General features: G+C 40.9%; 1 protein-coding gene across 6 annotated transcripts in view; it reads left to right on the forward strand.

Moving 5' to 3' along the window:
• The first annotated feature begins 4,806 nt into the window (after positions 1-4,806).
• The window catches only part of STRN3 (striatin 3), a 64,050-nt gene continuing 54,127 nt past the window's right edge, over positions 4,807-14,729 (forward strand). For 4 of the 6 annotated variants that reach the window (XM_068192988.1, XM_068192987.1, XM_068192990.1 and 1 more), the window contains exon 1: positions 4,807-5,343. In XM_068192988.1, coding sequence (XP_068049089.1) covers positions 5,023-5,343 — 321 coding nt within the window. In that variant the 5' untranslated portion in view covers positions 4,807-5,022. The remainder of the gene's footprint in view (positions 5,344-14,729) is intronic. The other 2 variants (XM_068192991.1, XM_068192992.1) reach the window with 2 other exon arrangements.

Consider the following 14,729-nt stretch of genomic DNA (forward strand, 5'->3'; position numbering starts at 1 on the left):
GGAGCTGTGGCATGAAAGAGAAACAATCTAAGAAATGCTGCCCATTGTTTTGAGCAAGCTCAGACACAGGAGACCAGCTGAAAAAGATGTCTGTCCATGCTAAACAGATAATAACAGTGATGTAGACAGCTTTTCTCTTTTCATCGGAGTTTTACACTTCATCTTTGTGTTTGGCACTGCTGAAACAAGAATTAATGGTTCTCTGTTTTGATCCAAGCTATTTTAATAATTTAGTCATAAATAGTACCAAGGGCTTGAGAACAGGAAGACAGGGAGAACAGTACAGCTACCCCAGGAGCACTGACAGAGCTGTTGTACTTTGAGTTACTGTTAAGCAATACATAACAGCAGAACATATGACAAATTCATATGTATGATCCTATTGCAGGATTGGCTCCTAATCCTAATTATTCCTTTATTAACCTAATCTTTGTACATGGTTAATCCCTTTCTGATGTTATGATTATTTTATCTGCATGTATCCTTATGAATGGCCTGGATTGTTTTACAGATGAAAATATTAAGACCAGATTGGTTTTTTTAGAATCTGCACAAATGCTCTTATCCAGAATAGATTAAAAAAAGAAAAAAACTAATAAGGTTCTAACAGAGATAGAACCATAGTAGCACACAAAAGTGTTATCTGTAATTTATGAGACAATTATTCATAGGATTACAAAACATAATCAACAGCTTTTGAATCTGTAGGAAAGAGGTCCACTCTTTCTGTAGCCATTTCTGTATTTTCCCACCAGCCCCAAAGATTTCAAGATTTAACCAGAAATTTTGTTCATATAAATGGCAGCACAAGCACACAAGCACAAGTTTTGTGCAGAAAAAGTGGAATAAATTAACAAGTTCAAATAATAACTTTGTAAAAATTTACAAAAAGTATGCAAGCATAGATGACTTTGAGAATAATGCTAGTGTTAAAAATATCTTAAGGGGTTTCTTTATTTCCTTTAGAACTAATTCTGAAAAAAATCACTTGTAGTAGTAAAACCATTTTCTTGCACAATTTAGGCAAAAAAGGAAAATGACTGAGTTTTGTTTCTAACAAACAAAATTTATATCTTCTCTTTTCATCTTGGCTTTCAGATACAGAAAACACGTTAAAATGAGTTTTGCATACATGGAATGTACAGAAACCTGTGAAGTATAATAAACAAACAAAAACATATCTGTGCATGTAAATGGGTAAAGAAACCCCATTCCTTCAAGTTCTTTGTATGTGAGAAGCTACCTTTTATGACCAATAATCAGTACTCTACTTAAAAAGCCAGCTACCTTTCCTCTGGTAGGACTCTTACCTGCTTTTCTGAGCATTCTCACGCACATGTCTGCGTGTATCCATGCACACACACAGAGATTACAATGCTTTTATACATGCAGAATCAAATAGTTCAAGGGAATTGGTGACAAGATGCAAACCTTTCATATCTCTGCCATTATTTTGCTCATTTTAGTAATGAAAAGACATTACTATCTGAAGGCTGTTTGTCAGAAATGAATAGGCTCTCTCATTCCAGGTCACTGGACAACTATCTGCATCACAAATGCGCTTAGGAACTGAAGAATGGAAGACACTATTGAGATCCTGATGGACTGTCAAGTCCAACTCTCTCCATCCCAGTCAGCCATGCATTAGAAATTTTGTCCAGAACAGCCTATGGTATAAGCTTCCTTGCATGTCCTGCATACCCAATCTACAAAACACCTATGGAACTCTATCACTGAGTAAAGATTCCCTATAAACAAAAACCTCAGAAGGTATAGCTTGGGGAAGATGTAACAAATCTGGAAACTGCAAACTTTCCTTCAAAAGAAATTACCTTCTGGAGTGACTAAGTAGCCCTCTCCTTTACTTGCCTTACAAAATACATCTTCTGTAAGGATAATTAGGCATGCATGCAGATGACATACAGTTTTACTACTGAGATTTAAATATGAGCTGTTACAGTGTGATAGATCTCACCCTCATTAAAGTATCTCTTGCAGATAAGTATCTATGAGAGAAAATTAATATCATGATTGCCCTGTGTGACTCACACTGCCAGGCTGATATGGTTCAGGAGCTGCTTCCAGGACATGTCAGCTCTGCAGGCTGCATGACCACATGAGACACCTCAAAGTAACTTGTCCCTGTTTGAGTGACACTCCTTTTCAGATAACAGCTGAGACCTCACAGAGAGGCAAAGCCTGCAATACCTGTTCTGCAGATAAAAAGAACTTAAGTCTCCCACGAGGCAAACCCAGCTGATTCTACATGCAGTAATATAAAGCATATTTTAAATATAATTTTAATTATTTCTCTGGTATAGATACAAGCACTGAATTTAGTTTGTCACAGAATTCACCAATATTTATACATAAGCTGACACATAAAAAAAGAAACACGACCTAAGTTTGAATTGTACTTGCAGTACAGCTGCAATTTAAGTATTTTAGTTATTTCAGCCTAAGAAAGGTTTGCAACATTCCAGGGCTCTTAACTAGAACGTAAGAGATAAAATCTCACAAAGAAGAAATGGCATGACTACGTATTTACAGAACTGCTTCACCAATAAGTAAAAATAAATGTTAGATACAACTATAGGCAAATAATGTACTTCCCTGTCCAACTCTAAACAAGTTGATTTTCTGGATGCAGAGATCTAATGGCACTTTATGTGTGCATGAAATGTAGAATCACAGAATATTCTGAGTTAGAAGGGCCCGCCAAAGATCACTGAGTCCAGCTCCTGGCCTTGCACAGAAAATCCCAAGTCACATCCTGTGCCCAAGAGTATTGTCCAAAAGCTTCTTGAACTCTGTCACTCACCCAGCTTAGCGCTGTGACCACTGCCCTGGGGATCCTGTTCTGGTGCCCAACCACCCTCTGGGTGAAGAACCTTTTCCTGATATCCCACCTAAGCCTCCCCTGGCACAGCTTCAGGCCATTCTCTCAGGTCCCTCAGGTCCTGTCACTGGGCACCAGAGAGAAGAGACCAGTGCCTGCCCCTCCTCTTCCCCTCACCAGGAAATTGTTGACTGCAATGAGGTGTCCCCTCAGACTCCTCCAGGCTGAGCAGATCAAGTGACCTCAGCCACTCCCCATACGCCTTCCCCTAGAATTAAAGCATTAATGGAAATTTTTAAATGGCTAAATGGTAGAGGCATGAAGCACAAGGAGGTGTAGCAAAAGGAACAAGTATTTTTTATATTTTTGTTTATTGAGCTTCTTACAGATTTATTGCACAAAACCATGTAGCAAATGAAGACCACACACATAATCAGAACCCTTGGTCTTCCTACTTTTGTTCTGTCAGTGGACAAGGCTTTAATAAAACCACATACTATTTTAAATTTACCAGTAAAAGAAATTTTTGCAGTCTAGTTTATTACTGTGCCCATAAAAATTCATCAAAAGGATGAAACAAGTATGTCTGTATGGCCTTAAAATAAAACACTGTGTTCAATTTCAGGACAGGGATTTTTTTTAAAAAGCAACGGTAATTATCTAGGGAAGTCAAGGGAGGAAGGAAAGAATAAAAACGTTTTCCTTTGCTGTTATCAAAATGCTGGCTGAATATAGTAACGGAATTAAACTGCAATAACTCCCATATAGTCAGGAATGAAGAATGTCCTGAACAATTGCAGCTAAACAAAAGGTTAAACTAATTATGAGCTAAGTCTCAGTTTTTAATAATAATTAGGTAACTGTCAGTAGACAATGAAAAGAAATCATCTGAGGTGGAAAGGAGCTGGATTTAGATTGCCTAATCAGTATGGAATCAGGAAGAATGGACAATGACATTTTAGTAGGAAATGATTTAATGGAGAAGAAAGGAAGGACTGGATGAACTAACTGAAACATCCATACACACCTAAGGAGAGACTGGTAAAGAAAGGAAACACCACTACTGAGACAAACAGTATTTTTTTCCAGTAATTAACAGAATTCCAGGTCTGTCAAGAATCACCTTTTTTAGGAAACTACCCCTCTAGTGAATGAGTACAGCATGTAAAAATTTTGAAGAGAGGCAAAACCAAAGACCTACCTTACTTAAAATGGGTGACCTATGGATCATTTCAAATAGGATGTGACGATAATTTTGAAGTATTACGTTTCAGAGTAGTATTTTGCAATCGAGGCAATTTCACCATATTCAAACTACAGCCTCAAACACTGCATTGCAATCACTGATAAAACTGAGCCAGATAAAATAGAACAGCAATTTCTTGCAAAACCGTCCTCACGTGGAAGAGTTTTGAACAGCGAACATGGTGCACTCTTCCTCCTCAAGGGGGGAATACATTACACACGTAACAACCGAGGTATCGTGAAGATGACCAGAGACTAGCCAGCTTCCAGAAACATACCGCAAATTTAATATATCTATTCTAAACCACCTCCTTGTAGGGCAAACTCAGCGCACCATTAAACCGCGCAGAGTCTCAAAAACTGAAGTGTTGGACCCGCGCTGCGCTGGCTGCGCGTCGCTTTAGGACGCAGGCCCCGGCCTGGCCGCATTCCCGCCGACTCTTCCCAGGCGTTCGGCACTCCCGAGTGGCGGGGCGAGCCTCGCCCGCCGCCACTTCCGACTGTCACCCGGGGCAGACGGGAACCGCCCGGCCGGGCCCCGAGCCGCTGGCCCCGCCACCGACCGACCCAGGGCTGGCCCCGCCGCAGGAAGCGCCTGCGGGCCCCGGGCCCGTCCCGCTCCCCCCGGGCGCGGCGCTCACCTCCCTCCCGCGCAGGCGCGTGGGGCCGCGGGAGGCGGCGGCGGCGGAGGCCAGGCCGCGGTTTCCCGGCAGGCGCCGCTCGCTCCCCGCCCGGCCGGCTGGGAGGGTGGGAGGGCCGCGGGGCTGTAATGGCGGCTGGCGGCGGCTCCGCGCTGCGCTGACACCCGGACCCGCTCGGCGCAGCCCCCCCGCCCGGCCCGCCCCCTCCTCCCCGCCCCAGCCAGCGCCGCTCGCCCCCTCCCCGGCCCCTGCTCCTGGCCCCCGCCGCGGGACGAGGAGGAGGGCTCCCCGCAGACAATGGACGAGCACCCAGGAGCCGGAGGAGGCGGTGGGATGGCGGCCGCCCCGAGACCACAGCAGCCGCCGCCGCAGGCGGGTGGGAACATGAACCTGCAGTCGGGTGGGGGCTGCGTGGGGGCTGGAGCCGGCGGAGGAGGAGGGCAACAGCCACAGCCCCAGGGCCCCGCGGCCCCGGCCGGTCAGGAGGCGGCGGGCCCCGCCGAGCTGTCCCGGCCCCAGCACTACACCATCCCGGGGATCCTGCACTACATCCAGCACGAGTGGGCTCGCTTCGAGATGGAGAGAGCGCACTGGGAGGTGGAGCGGGCCGAGCTCCAGGTACGGGGGGCGAGGGCGATCTGGGACTGGCCCGGCTGGCTCCGGGGGCCGGGCCGCGCGCGGCGTGCGGGGGCAGCGCTGCCCGGGCGAGCGGGGTCCGCGGGGCCCCCGAGGCCGAGCCGGTCGCCGTGGCCCGGGGACGGTACCCGGGTGAGGTGCGGCGGGCGGAGCGGCGGTACCGGCGGAGGCCCGAGCCGGGCTCCCTCCCCGGGGCAGCCATTTTGGTTTGTAGCATGGCGCCCGCCCGGCTCCGGAGCGGCCCCGGCCCCGCAGGCCGCTCGCCCGGCGCCGCCGAGCGAGGCCCGGAGCGCGGCCGGGGAAGGGTGGGCGGGCGCTGCCGCGGCGCTGGGCTGTGACCCTCTTCCCCCTGCTACCCGCCGGCGGGGCGAGCTGCGCTGCGCCTTGACAGCTGCGGTCGGCTCCCGCAGCACAATGACTCCGGGGCTCCTCGGCCCCGTGCGGGTTACTGACAGCAAGAGCCTCCGGGCCTGGGAGGGAGCACTGACGCCTCCCTGCAGCTCAGCGAGCTCTGGCTTTGGAGGGAAAAGAGGGAGTTAGGAGGCGGCCCTGCCTCCCGGGCAAGGGCAGGACGAGGAAAAGGAGTTCAGGTAAATCGTAAGTAAAAGACTTAGGCAGGCATGCAGTTAGAGACAGGTCGAATCTGTTCTCTCTTTCTTTCGGACTCGCTTCTTTGGAGATCTCATATCGGAGAAGAGCGAGGAATCGATAAGTCTGCGGTGTGGTCATTTCAGTATACAAAAAAATACCAGCTTTGCCTCAGGAACGGAAACTGAATAACTTTTCAGGATAGAGAGCAAGTGTTGGAGTTGCAATATACATTTCTTGCCACTAATGTTTGCTTTTAGTAATAAGGTAATTTTACTAATTATTTTTACAAGTAAAAAAAAAAATCATGCATAGACTATTACCAGTTTATGAACAGATTGCGAAATCCACTGAATGGGAGGTATCCGCACAGGAGCCATTATCTTTTTATAGGACAGAAATGTACATAATAAAATATAAAAAAGTATTAGCAGACTTAATTGCTTCCAAAAAATTTTTTTGTGATTTTTGTACTGAGTGAATGTTTATGGTCTTGAAGTAACAGTCCATCAAATTGCACTGCAACAGCAGCCGGTGTTTGCAAGGCATTTCCTTTTGGGTTTCAGAACCAAGAAGTATATCTGAGCCTGGGCAATTCTCTAGGAACTTCTTGGCTCTATAGTAAGCATGTATTTGGCACTATTTTTGTTACAGCTATAATTAAGAAATAATTAAAACCCCAAACCACAATTGAAGAGGTTTTACTGTTTCTTTCACTTACTGCAAGCTTTACCATTTTAAACCTCGTGAAATGGCTGAATTTAAAATCCATGGTGAACGTGGGTGGGTGTTTTCAGCCGAGTGCAATTGGCTGTTTCGCCTGTTTTCTCTTGCGTGTCAGTGATATAGTGTTACATTTATAAATAAGTTGCTTAGTGTTATTCAGTACCAGACAAAACCACCTTGAAATATTTGTTTTAGGTATGAGCTTGTTACTTTAAAACAAGGTACTGCTGTACCCTAACATGAAGAGTACTCCGGAGACTTGAAAAGTTGTGTCTGACTAAGTGGTTCTTTGAACTCACGTGGCCTCTAGACTCCCTGATGCACTCTTAGCCAGCTCTGCTGCTTTTTATTTGTGGCTGCTGTTTGTTGTCCATGGCCATACCATTTCTTCTGCATGTCTGTGGAGGTATGGTAGCAGTTCTGACCATGATTATGTATGTGTTGATTCACATACGTGTGCAGATGTCATGGCACTGAGACAGCAAAGTTGCTGCACAGTGCCTTATGCACAAGGGTGTTTTTGGTTGGTTTTTTTATAACTTTGGAAGCCCGGGGTTGAAGTGGGGGAGGACATTACCCTTGGATTTTAGGTCTCAGCCTATACAATAGTGAAGACTGATACAGAAATGTGTGAATGTTTTTTGGAGATAGATGTTTGCTAGGTCTGTGGGGTTTTTGGTTTGTTCTGCAACTTAATTTGTGAAGTAACAGCATATTTTGTGGCCAGTAAAACTGTAATAGTTTGGACCCCAAACAACAGTTTTGTCCCTTGAAGCTAAGGAGAATGTTAATCATATGTCAAGTGTGAAATTTTGATGATAGAGGCCTCCTGGGTTGAAAGGAAGACAGGAATTCCATAGCATGACAGTAGATAATTTATGTGGAAGTGGGTGTTGGATGATTTAGCTGCAACTCTCCTGATGCAGGTAATTTCATTCTTATTTCTTAATTCTTTCAAGATGACAGTAAACTCTATGAACGGTGCTTCTCAGTGCTGGCCATTGCAAGTTCTTTATAACTTTGCTAATGATGCTTTATAAAAAGTATGGAAAATGAAAAGGACCTAGCAATATGTGTGATTTCATTTATGTGTTCTGAATAGAAGAATTTATTATTCTGAAGCAGAAGATACTTTCTTATCTGTGGTATGAAGTAATGGGTCTCCTGTGTGGTTCATCCACCCACCCCTTTTCTTTACATGTGTAGTTCAAGTGACTGGAGGAATTGGCACCCCTACTAGGAGTGCTCTTTGCATAGAAGGGTGATAGTGAAGGGAGAGAGGATCCGCAGTAACAGTTTATTCTTTCTGGGTTCTTGTAATGACTTTTTTGTTGTTCTTGTTCCACCAATGAGACATGTTTTTATAAATAAAGCACGTGGTACTTCATTGGGTTGGGGTTTATGCCATGGCTGTAATGACTGCTAGAGGGTCTCAAGCCTTTTGGATCTGAAGTCTTGTACTGGTAGATTGAGACCTACATTTACATCAGACTTTGAATCTAAAATGTTAATAGTTTTATGCTATCTTGCCAACTTTTCAGGTGCATGCTGTTCTACTTGTTTGCAGAAGTGAAGCAGCATAATCATTAGACAAATCTTTGTGCAAGCCAGTATCAAGTATAGAAATGTCAAATATCAGGAGTGCAGTACTTGAAACATAGAACACCTCTTTCCTTTCCCTTGTAATACTGGCTGCTGCAGTGACTTCTCAAGCTTTCATTGGTTGCTGTGTTGAAAATAAGCTGTCTGGCCTTATACAGTGTCTTTTCTTCACTGCAAGTAATGGACATGATCTGTTCACTGTTTAGTGAACTGGAAGATTTTCACTGTAGCAATGTAAGTTTGATCTGCCGGTCTAATGACCTTGATGTTGGTCAATAATGACCAGCTGTTACGCTGAGATAAATGGTCTTTTCTAAGACATGCATGCACTTTAGAGGAGTTACAGCAAGTCCATATTGAATGTTATGTATTTGTTAGAAATAACTGTTTGTTCAAGGTGATAAGTGGCTCCATAGTATCCTAAAAGAAAAAGAAACTTGGATGGGAAAACATTGTAGAGATGCACAGAAACTCTTTAGGAAGATAAAGTTGTGTCAAAAAAGGAGTATCATAGGAAAGCTTGTAACTTTGGGAGATCCACAATTGAGAGATCCACTTTCTTATGGGGCTTGCAGGCTGATAATGCTTGTCTGGAATAGAAGTCTAAATTGTGCAGTTTATTCAGGTTTTCTGAACTGGATGAAAAGTAGATTGAATATTCTCTGGTACTTCAGAATCACACAAGAATACATTGGGAGAGAATTGCCAGTAGATGCTACTTCCATATGCTTTAATGAATAGGTGGAATGATTAAGAAACATAAACACTCAGAACAGAATATATGCAATTTTGGTTTACACATTATACAGCCTCTCAGGTAATTTAAGTGTGCATAAAGATTACTATGACTGTTAATACATTTTCTGTCCTATAAAATGACACCTTTGCTGGTGAACAACTGAAGTTCCTAGTCTATCTTATTTTATAACTACTTTTTTCCCCAAATATTCAGAGACATTATGGAAGCATAGTTTCTAATATTCTTTATTTAGGTGTTTAAAAATTCCATACTACCAAAACCTATAGATTTCAGATTTTACTTGCATGCCTCCCCACTTCCCTTTCTGCTGGGAATGACGGAGCAAAGTAATTGAAAAAATTTTATACAGGAAGTTATTTGAAAAGAAATGTATCTTCAGATAACATATGTGAAAGTGTTGATATCATGACTAAAATGGGATCATGTTCAGAGTGTATATACAGTCATGCTGTACTTCAGCATTTCCGAAGTCTAGCAAGAATCAATAGCTGAAATACTTACCTGTATGTTCCTTGTTTAGTTTTTTACTGGTTTGAAGGAGGGATGAGGATAATGTTGGGAATGTTTCTCTCTTAAACTTGGAGGAACAATTAATTCTTTTCATAATAGACTTTGCCTTGCTTTTGGCTTGCAAAAAATTTGTTTTGATGGTAGATTGCAAGTAGAAGTGGTTATGAGGGTTATAGAGTGGTTGTTAGTTTGTTGGCCACAATCTGTGTCTCAGCAACTAGGGGGTATACAGTAAAAATTAGTATTAAAAAGAAAACCCTGGCTTTTCAGGAATTAGTGGCATTTTGTGCAGGGGACTGCTGTAAATGCTAACATTTTCTTGGGTCAGAAAGTGTTCGGATAAGTTCATGGAAGGAAATTTCCTGTGGGTGTCTAAAAGATACTGTCTTTTTGATTTATAACTGTTCAGAGATTTGAAATGTTTTGTGAGATTTTTTTCTTTTGTTTTTATGCTAGTCCTGTGGAACTGCCTGTTAGCCCGTGGTTACAAGTGGCATACTGAGGCTGGGGATCTATCGGTCTGATTAGACAAGCTGTTCTTGTATTGTCTTGACCAATAAGGTACCTTTGAAATGGAATCGTATAGCAGTTTTAGCTTGAAGGAATGTTAAAGATCATATGGTTCTAACTTCTTTGCCATGGGCAGGAAAATACTTTGATTGTTTGACAATATATTTAGTGCTGTTTCAATACTGTTTTTCTTAAAAAAACAAACACTGATTGATATCAGGGCCATTAATTGTGATATAATATGCAAAGGTAAGGCAGGAAATTCAGATGCTGCTGTTGTGAAATGCATGGTGTCTTTTAACCACATGATTGTTTATCAGCTGCATTCTGTGTTTATCAGTTGCATTCTAGATAGTTGGAACATGATAAACTAATAAACTGCTATTTCATTGGATCTTACAGGTGTATCTCTGTATTTATTATTCAGTTAGCTTAACTAAATCTAAATCAATCCTTTAAAAAACCCCAAGGGATACTAGATCAACACTGACTGAAAATAAAATTAAGTTGGTAGTAAGAAGTTGCTCAGCATTCTTATTTGTGGTAGTTGTAAATGCCATGAGGTATGTGGGTAATGCATGCATCAGAACTGTCTAACTTCTGTTTGTGCAAACTGTTCAGGTGCTTGCTGTAGCAGGTGTGCAGAAGATATCGTGGTCCAAATAACTAATGTTTACATGATAGAATATTTGACTATTTAATACCTTTTTTTTGTAATGACAATTTTTTTTCTGTATAAAATAGCATACATATAAGAAGTTAAAACCCAGAAGCTTCTGTTCATTAATCATTTTTCTAAGGTAATGGTGAAAACAGCTATGTATTTTATGGAGTTAAGTTTCTTTTAAGTTTAAAGCGCTGAATTGAGAGTTCTGTGTATTTTGGGTAGAGGGCAATTAGACCTAATCAAGGGTTTCCCTACTGTGGCTTCCATAGCTGTTTAGTCAACTACATTAACAAGCACAGCACTTCTTGGTAAAACTTCAGGTGCCTGTTCCCTGAAGTTTGGAAGTCTGTTCTGTGTGTCTGGGTAAATACTGTCTTTCTTCATAGGCTTCTTGGCAAGACTTCCAAATCAAAGTGTGCAGAGATGCTTCCTTTTTGTATATGGATAACCTCATTCTTCCGATTTTATTTTTGATTTAGATCTTTAACATTTCTATAAAATTTTCATGCAGTATTCACCTCATGGAGGCAAAACAATAAAAGAGTGCAGGACATGGAGTTACATTAAGCTCCATGTAAAAACAGGAAAAGGAAATACCTGGATAGCTCTGAGGTTTATGTACGGGATACTGGTCAGTGTAGTAGTTGTGTAACTTTTTCTGGAATATTGTTTCTTAAAGCTCCCTTCTAGCAACACTTGGTATAAAAGTGTTTTTTACTGTGTACTAATTGCCTTTTCATAAATGATTATTTGCAATAATAATACTCTTACTTAGAATCAGTGCACAGAACTGTCATTTTATAACAGTTACTCCGGTGAGGTTTTCTTTTAGGCACAGCGTAGAAGTATGTGGCAGATAAGTTATATAACACTTCCTGGTGAAGAATTTACTTCTTTTTTTTAAACACTGGGCATACATTTTACTTTTTAGTTTCATTGTAATTTTACCTGCGCATATTTAATAGCTTTTGGGGAAATCTCATTTTGGAGAATTTTTTGAGAGGGTTGAAGTATCTGTGGGTGTAATTATTTATTTCATGCTGAAAGTAGGTTTTGAGGTAGTGGTGGGTGTTCTTCATCCTTCTTGTAATTTAAGAAATTAGGGAAATGTGATAATGGATTTATTTTTCCTAACTGATGAAGAGATTGGCTAGGGAAGTTGGATCCTCCAGTGATTTGATGGATCTTCAGGACAAATGTATGACTTGCAAGAGCTTTGTTTGCCTATCTGATGATCGTTACTTTTTGTCACTCAGACTGTTCTTGAATTATCCTAAGCCATGTTTAGCAGGAAACTTATTTAATGATACCTTTATCTTCTTTGCCTTTATCAGTGCAACTCAGAGAGGTATTAAGAACTAATTATGAAGCTGGTTGTTCTTCAGTACCAATCCTGAAGGTACAGCATAAATTTAAGCAGCTTATAGGTTTTTCTACAGTATCTTCTACAGTATCCACTATAGTGTCTTTATAAAAATGTCAGATTAGAGGTAGCCTGTTGTTGGCAATTAGAGGTAAAAATACATTTCTATGATTCTGGAACAAATTCCACTTAATGGGAGATGAAGTGTATTCCTAGGTTTATTTGAAGTTACTGTGTATGCAAAAATCCTGCAAATGTTGGCTGTAACATTCGGAAAAAAATGTGCTTCTCTGAATGCTAATTGAAATGATCCTGAAATAGAGAATGACCTTCAGTAAGTCCAGATGCTGAGGTCTTTCTGATTATATATTTAAATGGGTTGATTGCTCTAAAATTTCTTCCGGTTGTTCACCTTGTTTTCTTTTCACCCAAAATATGGTCACTTCTTAACCACTGCCAAATTTGAGGTTGATGATCCGATAGTACTCCTCCTAGAAGGAAAAAAAACCCAAAGAAAGTCCCTTGACTTTATGCCAGTGACCACTGTAAGAAGCTGGAGAATGCTTGACTCCAGTATTTAACTTGAAACTGTGGTGGTTTGTATTCCTTGAGGATGAAACCCCAGTGTGCTGGAACAGAATCTTGCTATATGCCTTGAGACCCTGGGAAAAGAAAAGATCCTGCTTTGGCAAACAGAAGTCTCAGAAGAAAGTTTAAGCAGAGCATTTAAACAGGTTTACAAATTTTATAACACCTATTCTGTTTCATATCTTCAGGCAGGTTAGTACAGTTGTATTGGTAGAAGGCAGGACTACTGTCTCTGTTAACTCCCCGATGAAGTGGTGTAAATTAGTGGTGATGTTCTATGCCAGGAAGCCAGATTAACATTTAGGAGGTGCAAAATACCTGCTCCTTGTCAACTTTCTGTCATGCCTCACTGAAAATACTGCATTATACACTTTTATTTTAACTGTCTGACTCTTCCATAACTTTTATTCCATTCACTTGATTATATTAAATTTTGTTATTGTCACTGTTGCCATTGCCTTAATGCAAAGCTCTGTACATTCTGTAAGATTGTTCTTTTATATATATATATATGTGTGTGTGTGTGTGTATTTTTTTATATGTATGACTTCTTACATTCAAAGACTTTATTAGTTCCTTGGTCCCTTAGGAATGTGTGCTACTGAGGTACACTGATATGTGTTCATCACTAGAACAGCCTAAGTCAGTTAGATCGCTGTGTTCACAGTCTGCTGTGGATTATGCTTTTGTCTTTATTCCTAAGTAACAAGTAGGTGTTCCTGATTTTGGAGAGGAAGGGTACAGTCTTGAGGACGTTTTCCACACTGCAGATCCTCCCTTTCCTTTTGAACTCTATAGTGACTGTAAGAACCTGCCACACTACAAAGTGTACAACTTCACTCTTATTTATGTGCTCCTGTACTACAAATACTAATAATGGTAAAAAGAATTAGCTTGATATTCTAATTTCTATTTAGTATTAACTATCTAATGAAGCTCCAAATGTGGCATTTTGTCAAAAGTAGCTTCATGTTAATGGAATAATATGTCAGCATAGTGGTGCTGACAGTAAAGATATTTTTAATTTAACTAAATTCAAATACTGTCTTTTGGTGTATATATATAATTAGTCTTATTAATTGTAGTTGTGACTTTATTGGAAAGAAATTTCTTTTACTAGCAAAGTGTATTACCAAAAATGTCAAGTGGTTTAAAAGACTGTATGTGAATCCTTTTAGGTAGTGGTAGTCCAAGGTGTGTGTAACTACTTTTGGGTTTTGTTTCAAAGATGTTATTTGCAAGATTCAAGCATTTAGGAGGAATACAGAAAATAGAGATGATAATGACAGAATGAGCAACTGCAACTGAAGATGAGCTTGTGCTGAAATAGTCATGCTGAGTTGTTGTCTTCCAAAACTTCTGTGAATTTCCTGCTAAAAGAAATTAATAAAACCTCTGAATAATCCTTGGCTTTATAAGTGCTATAAGGGAGCTATAAATACAGAAATTGGGAACTGATTTCTGTCTTCTGATCTGTGCAGAACTGGCAGAATCAACATGGTAATATAATGTCTCATTGTTTAGTAACAGTTTTGAAAAGAATGCTGAAAATTTGACATAATACCAGTTTGAGGTCTGGCAATAACATCTTGAAAACCAATCCATTTAGAATTCAGTCTTCTTGCTAAATCAAAAAGCAGTCTGAGAGGTAGCCTTATTAGGTGCATCACTGGATTTTACAGTTATTCAGAGTTTTTTTTTAATTTACAGTACAAATAGTTTGATTTAAGGGCTATGACAGAGCAGACTGGAACTTCACCTTAAAAAAATAAATCCCAGTGAGAGTGTGATAGATGTGGGAAGCTGGGTAACTGCTTTTTGTTGTTGTTTCTTGTTTTCTTTGTGTGGCATTTTTTGGGGTGGTTTTGTTTTGAGCTTTTATTTTTTTGGAGTTCTTGTATTTTGTTTTGGTAAAACAACCAGAGAAATAATCAGGCAGCAAGTGCAAAACATACTGACATAATTTTTATACAATGCAAATTTATGAATCTTTCTGCATGGAGACACAGAGGAAATTGAAATGGATTCACAAGAAACTATCTGTTGCTGTAGTC

Source organism: Anomalospiza imberbis, chromosome 6, assembly GCF_031753505.1.
Source record: "Anomalospiza imberbis isolate Cuckoo-Finch-1a 21T00152 chromosome 6, ASM3175350v1, whole genome shotgun sequence".
NCBI lineage: Eukaryota > Metazoa > Chordata > Aves > Passeriformes > Viduidae > Anomalospiza > Anomalospiza imberbis.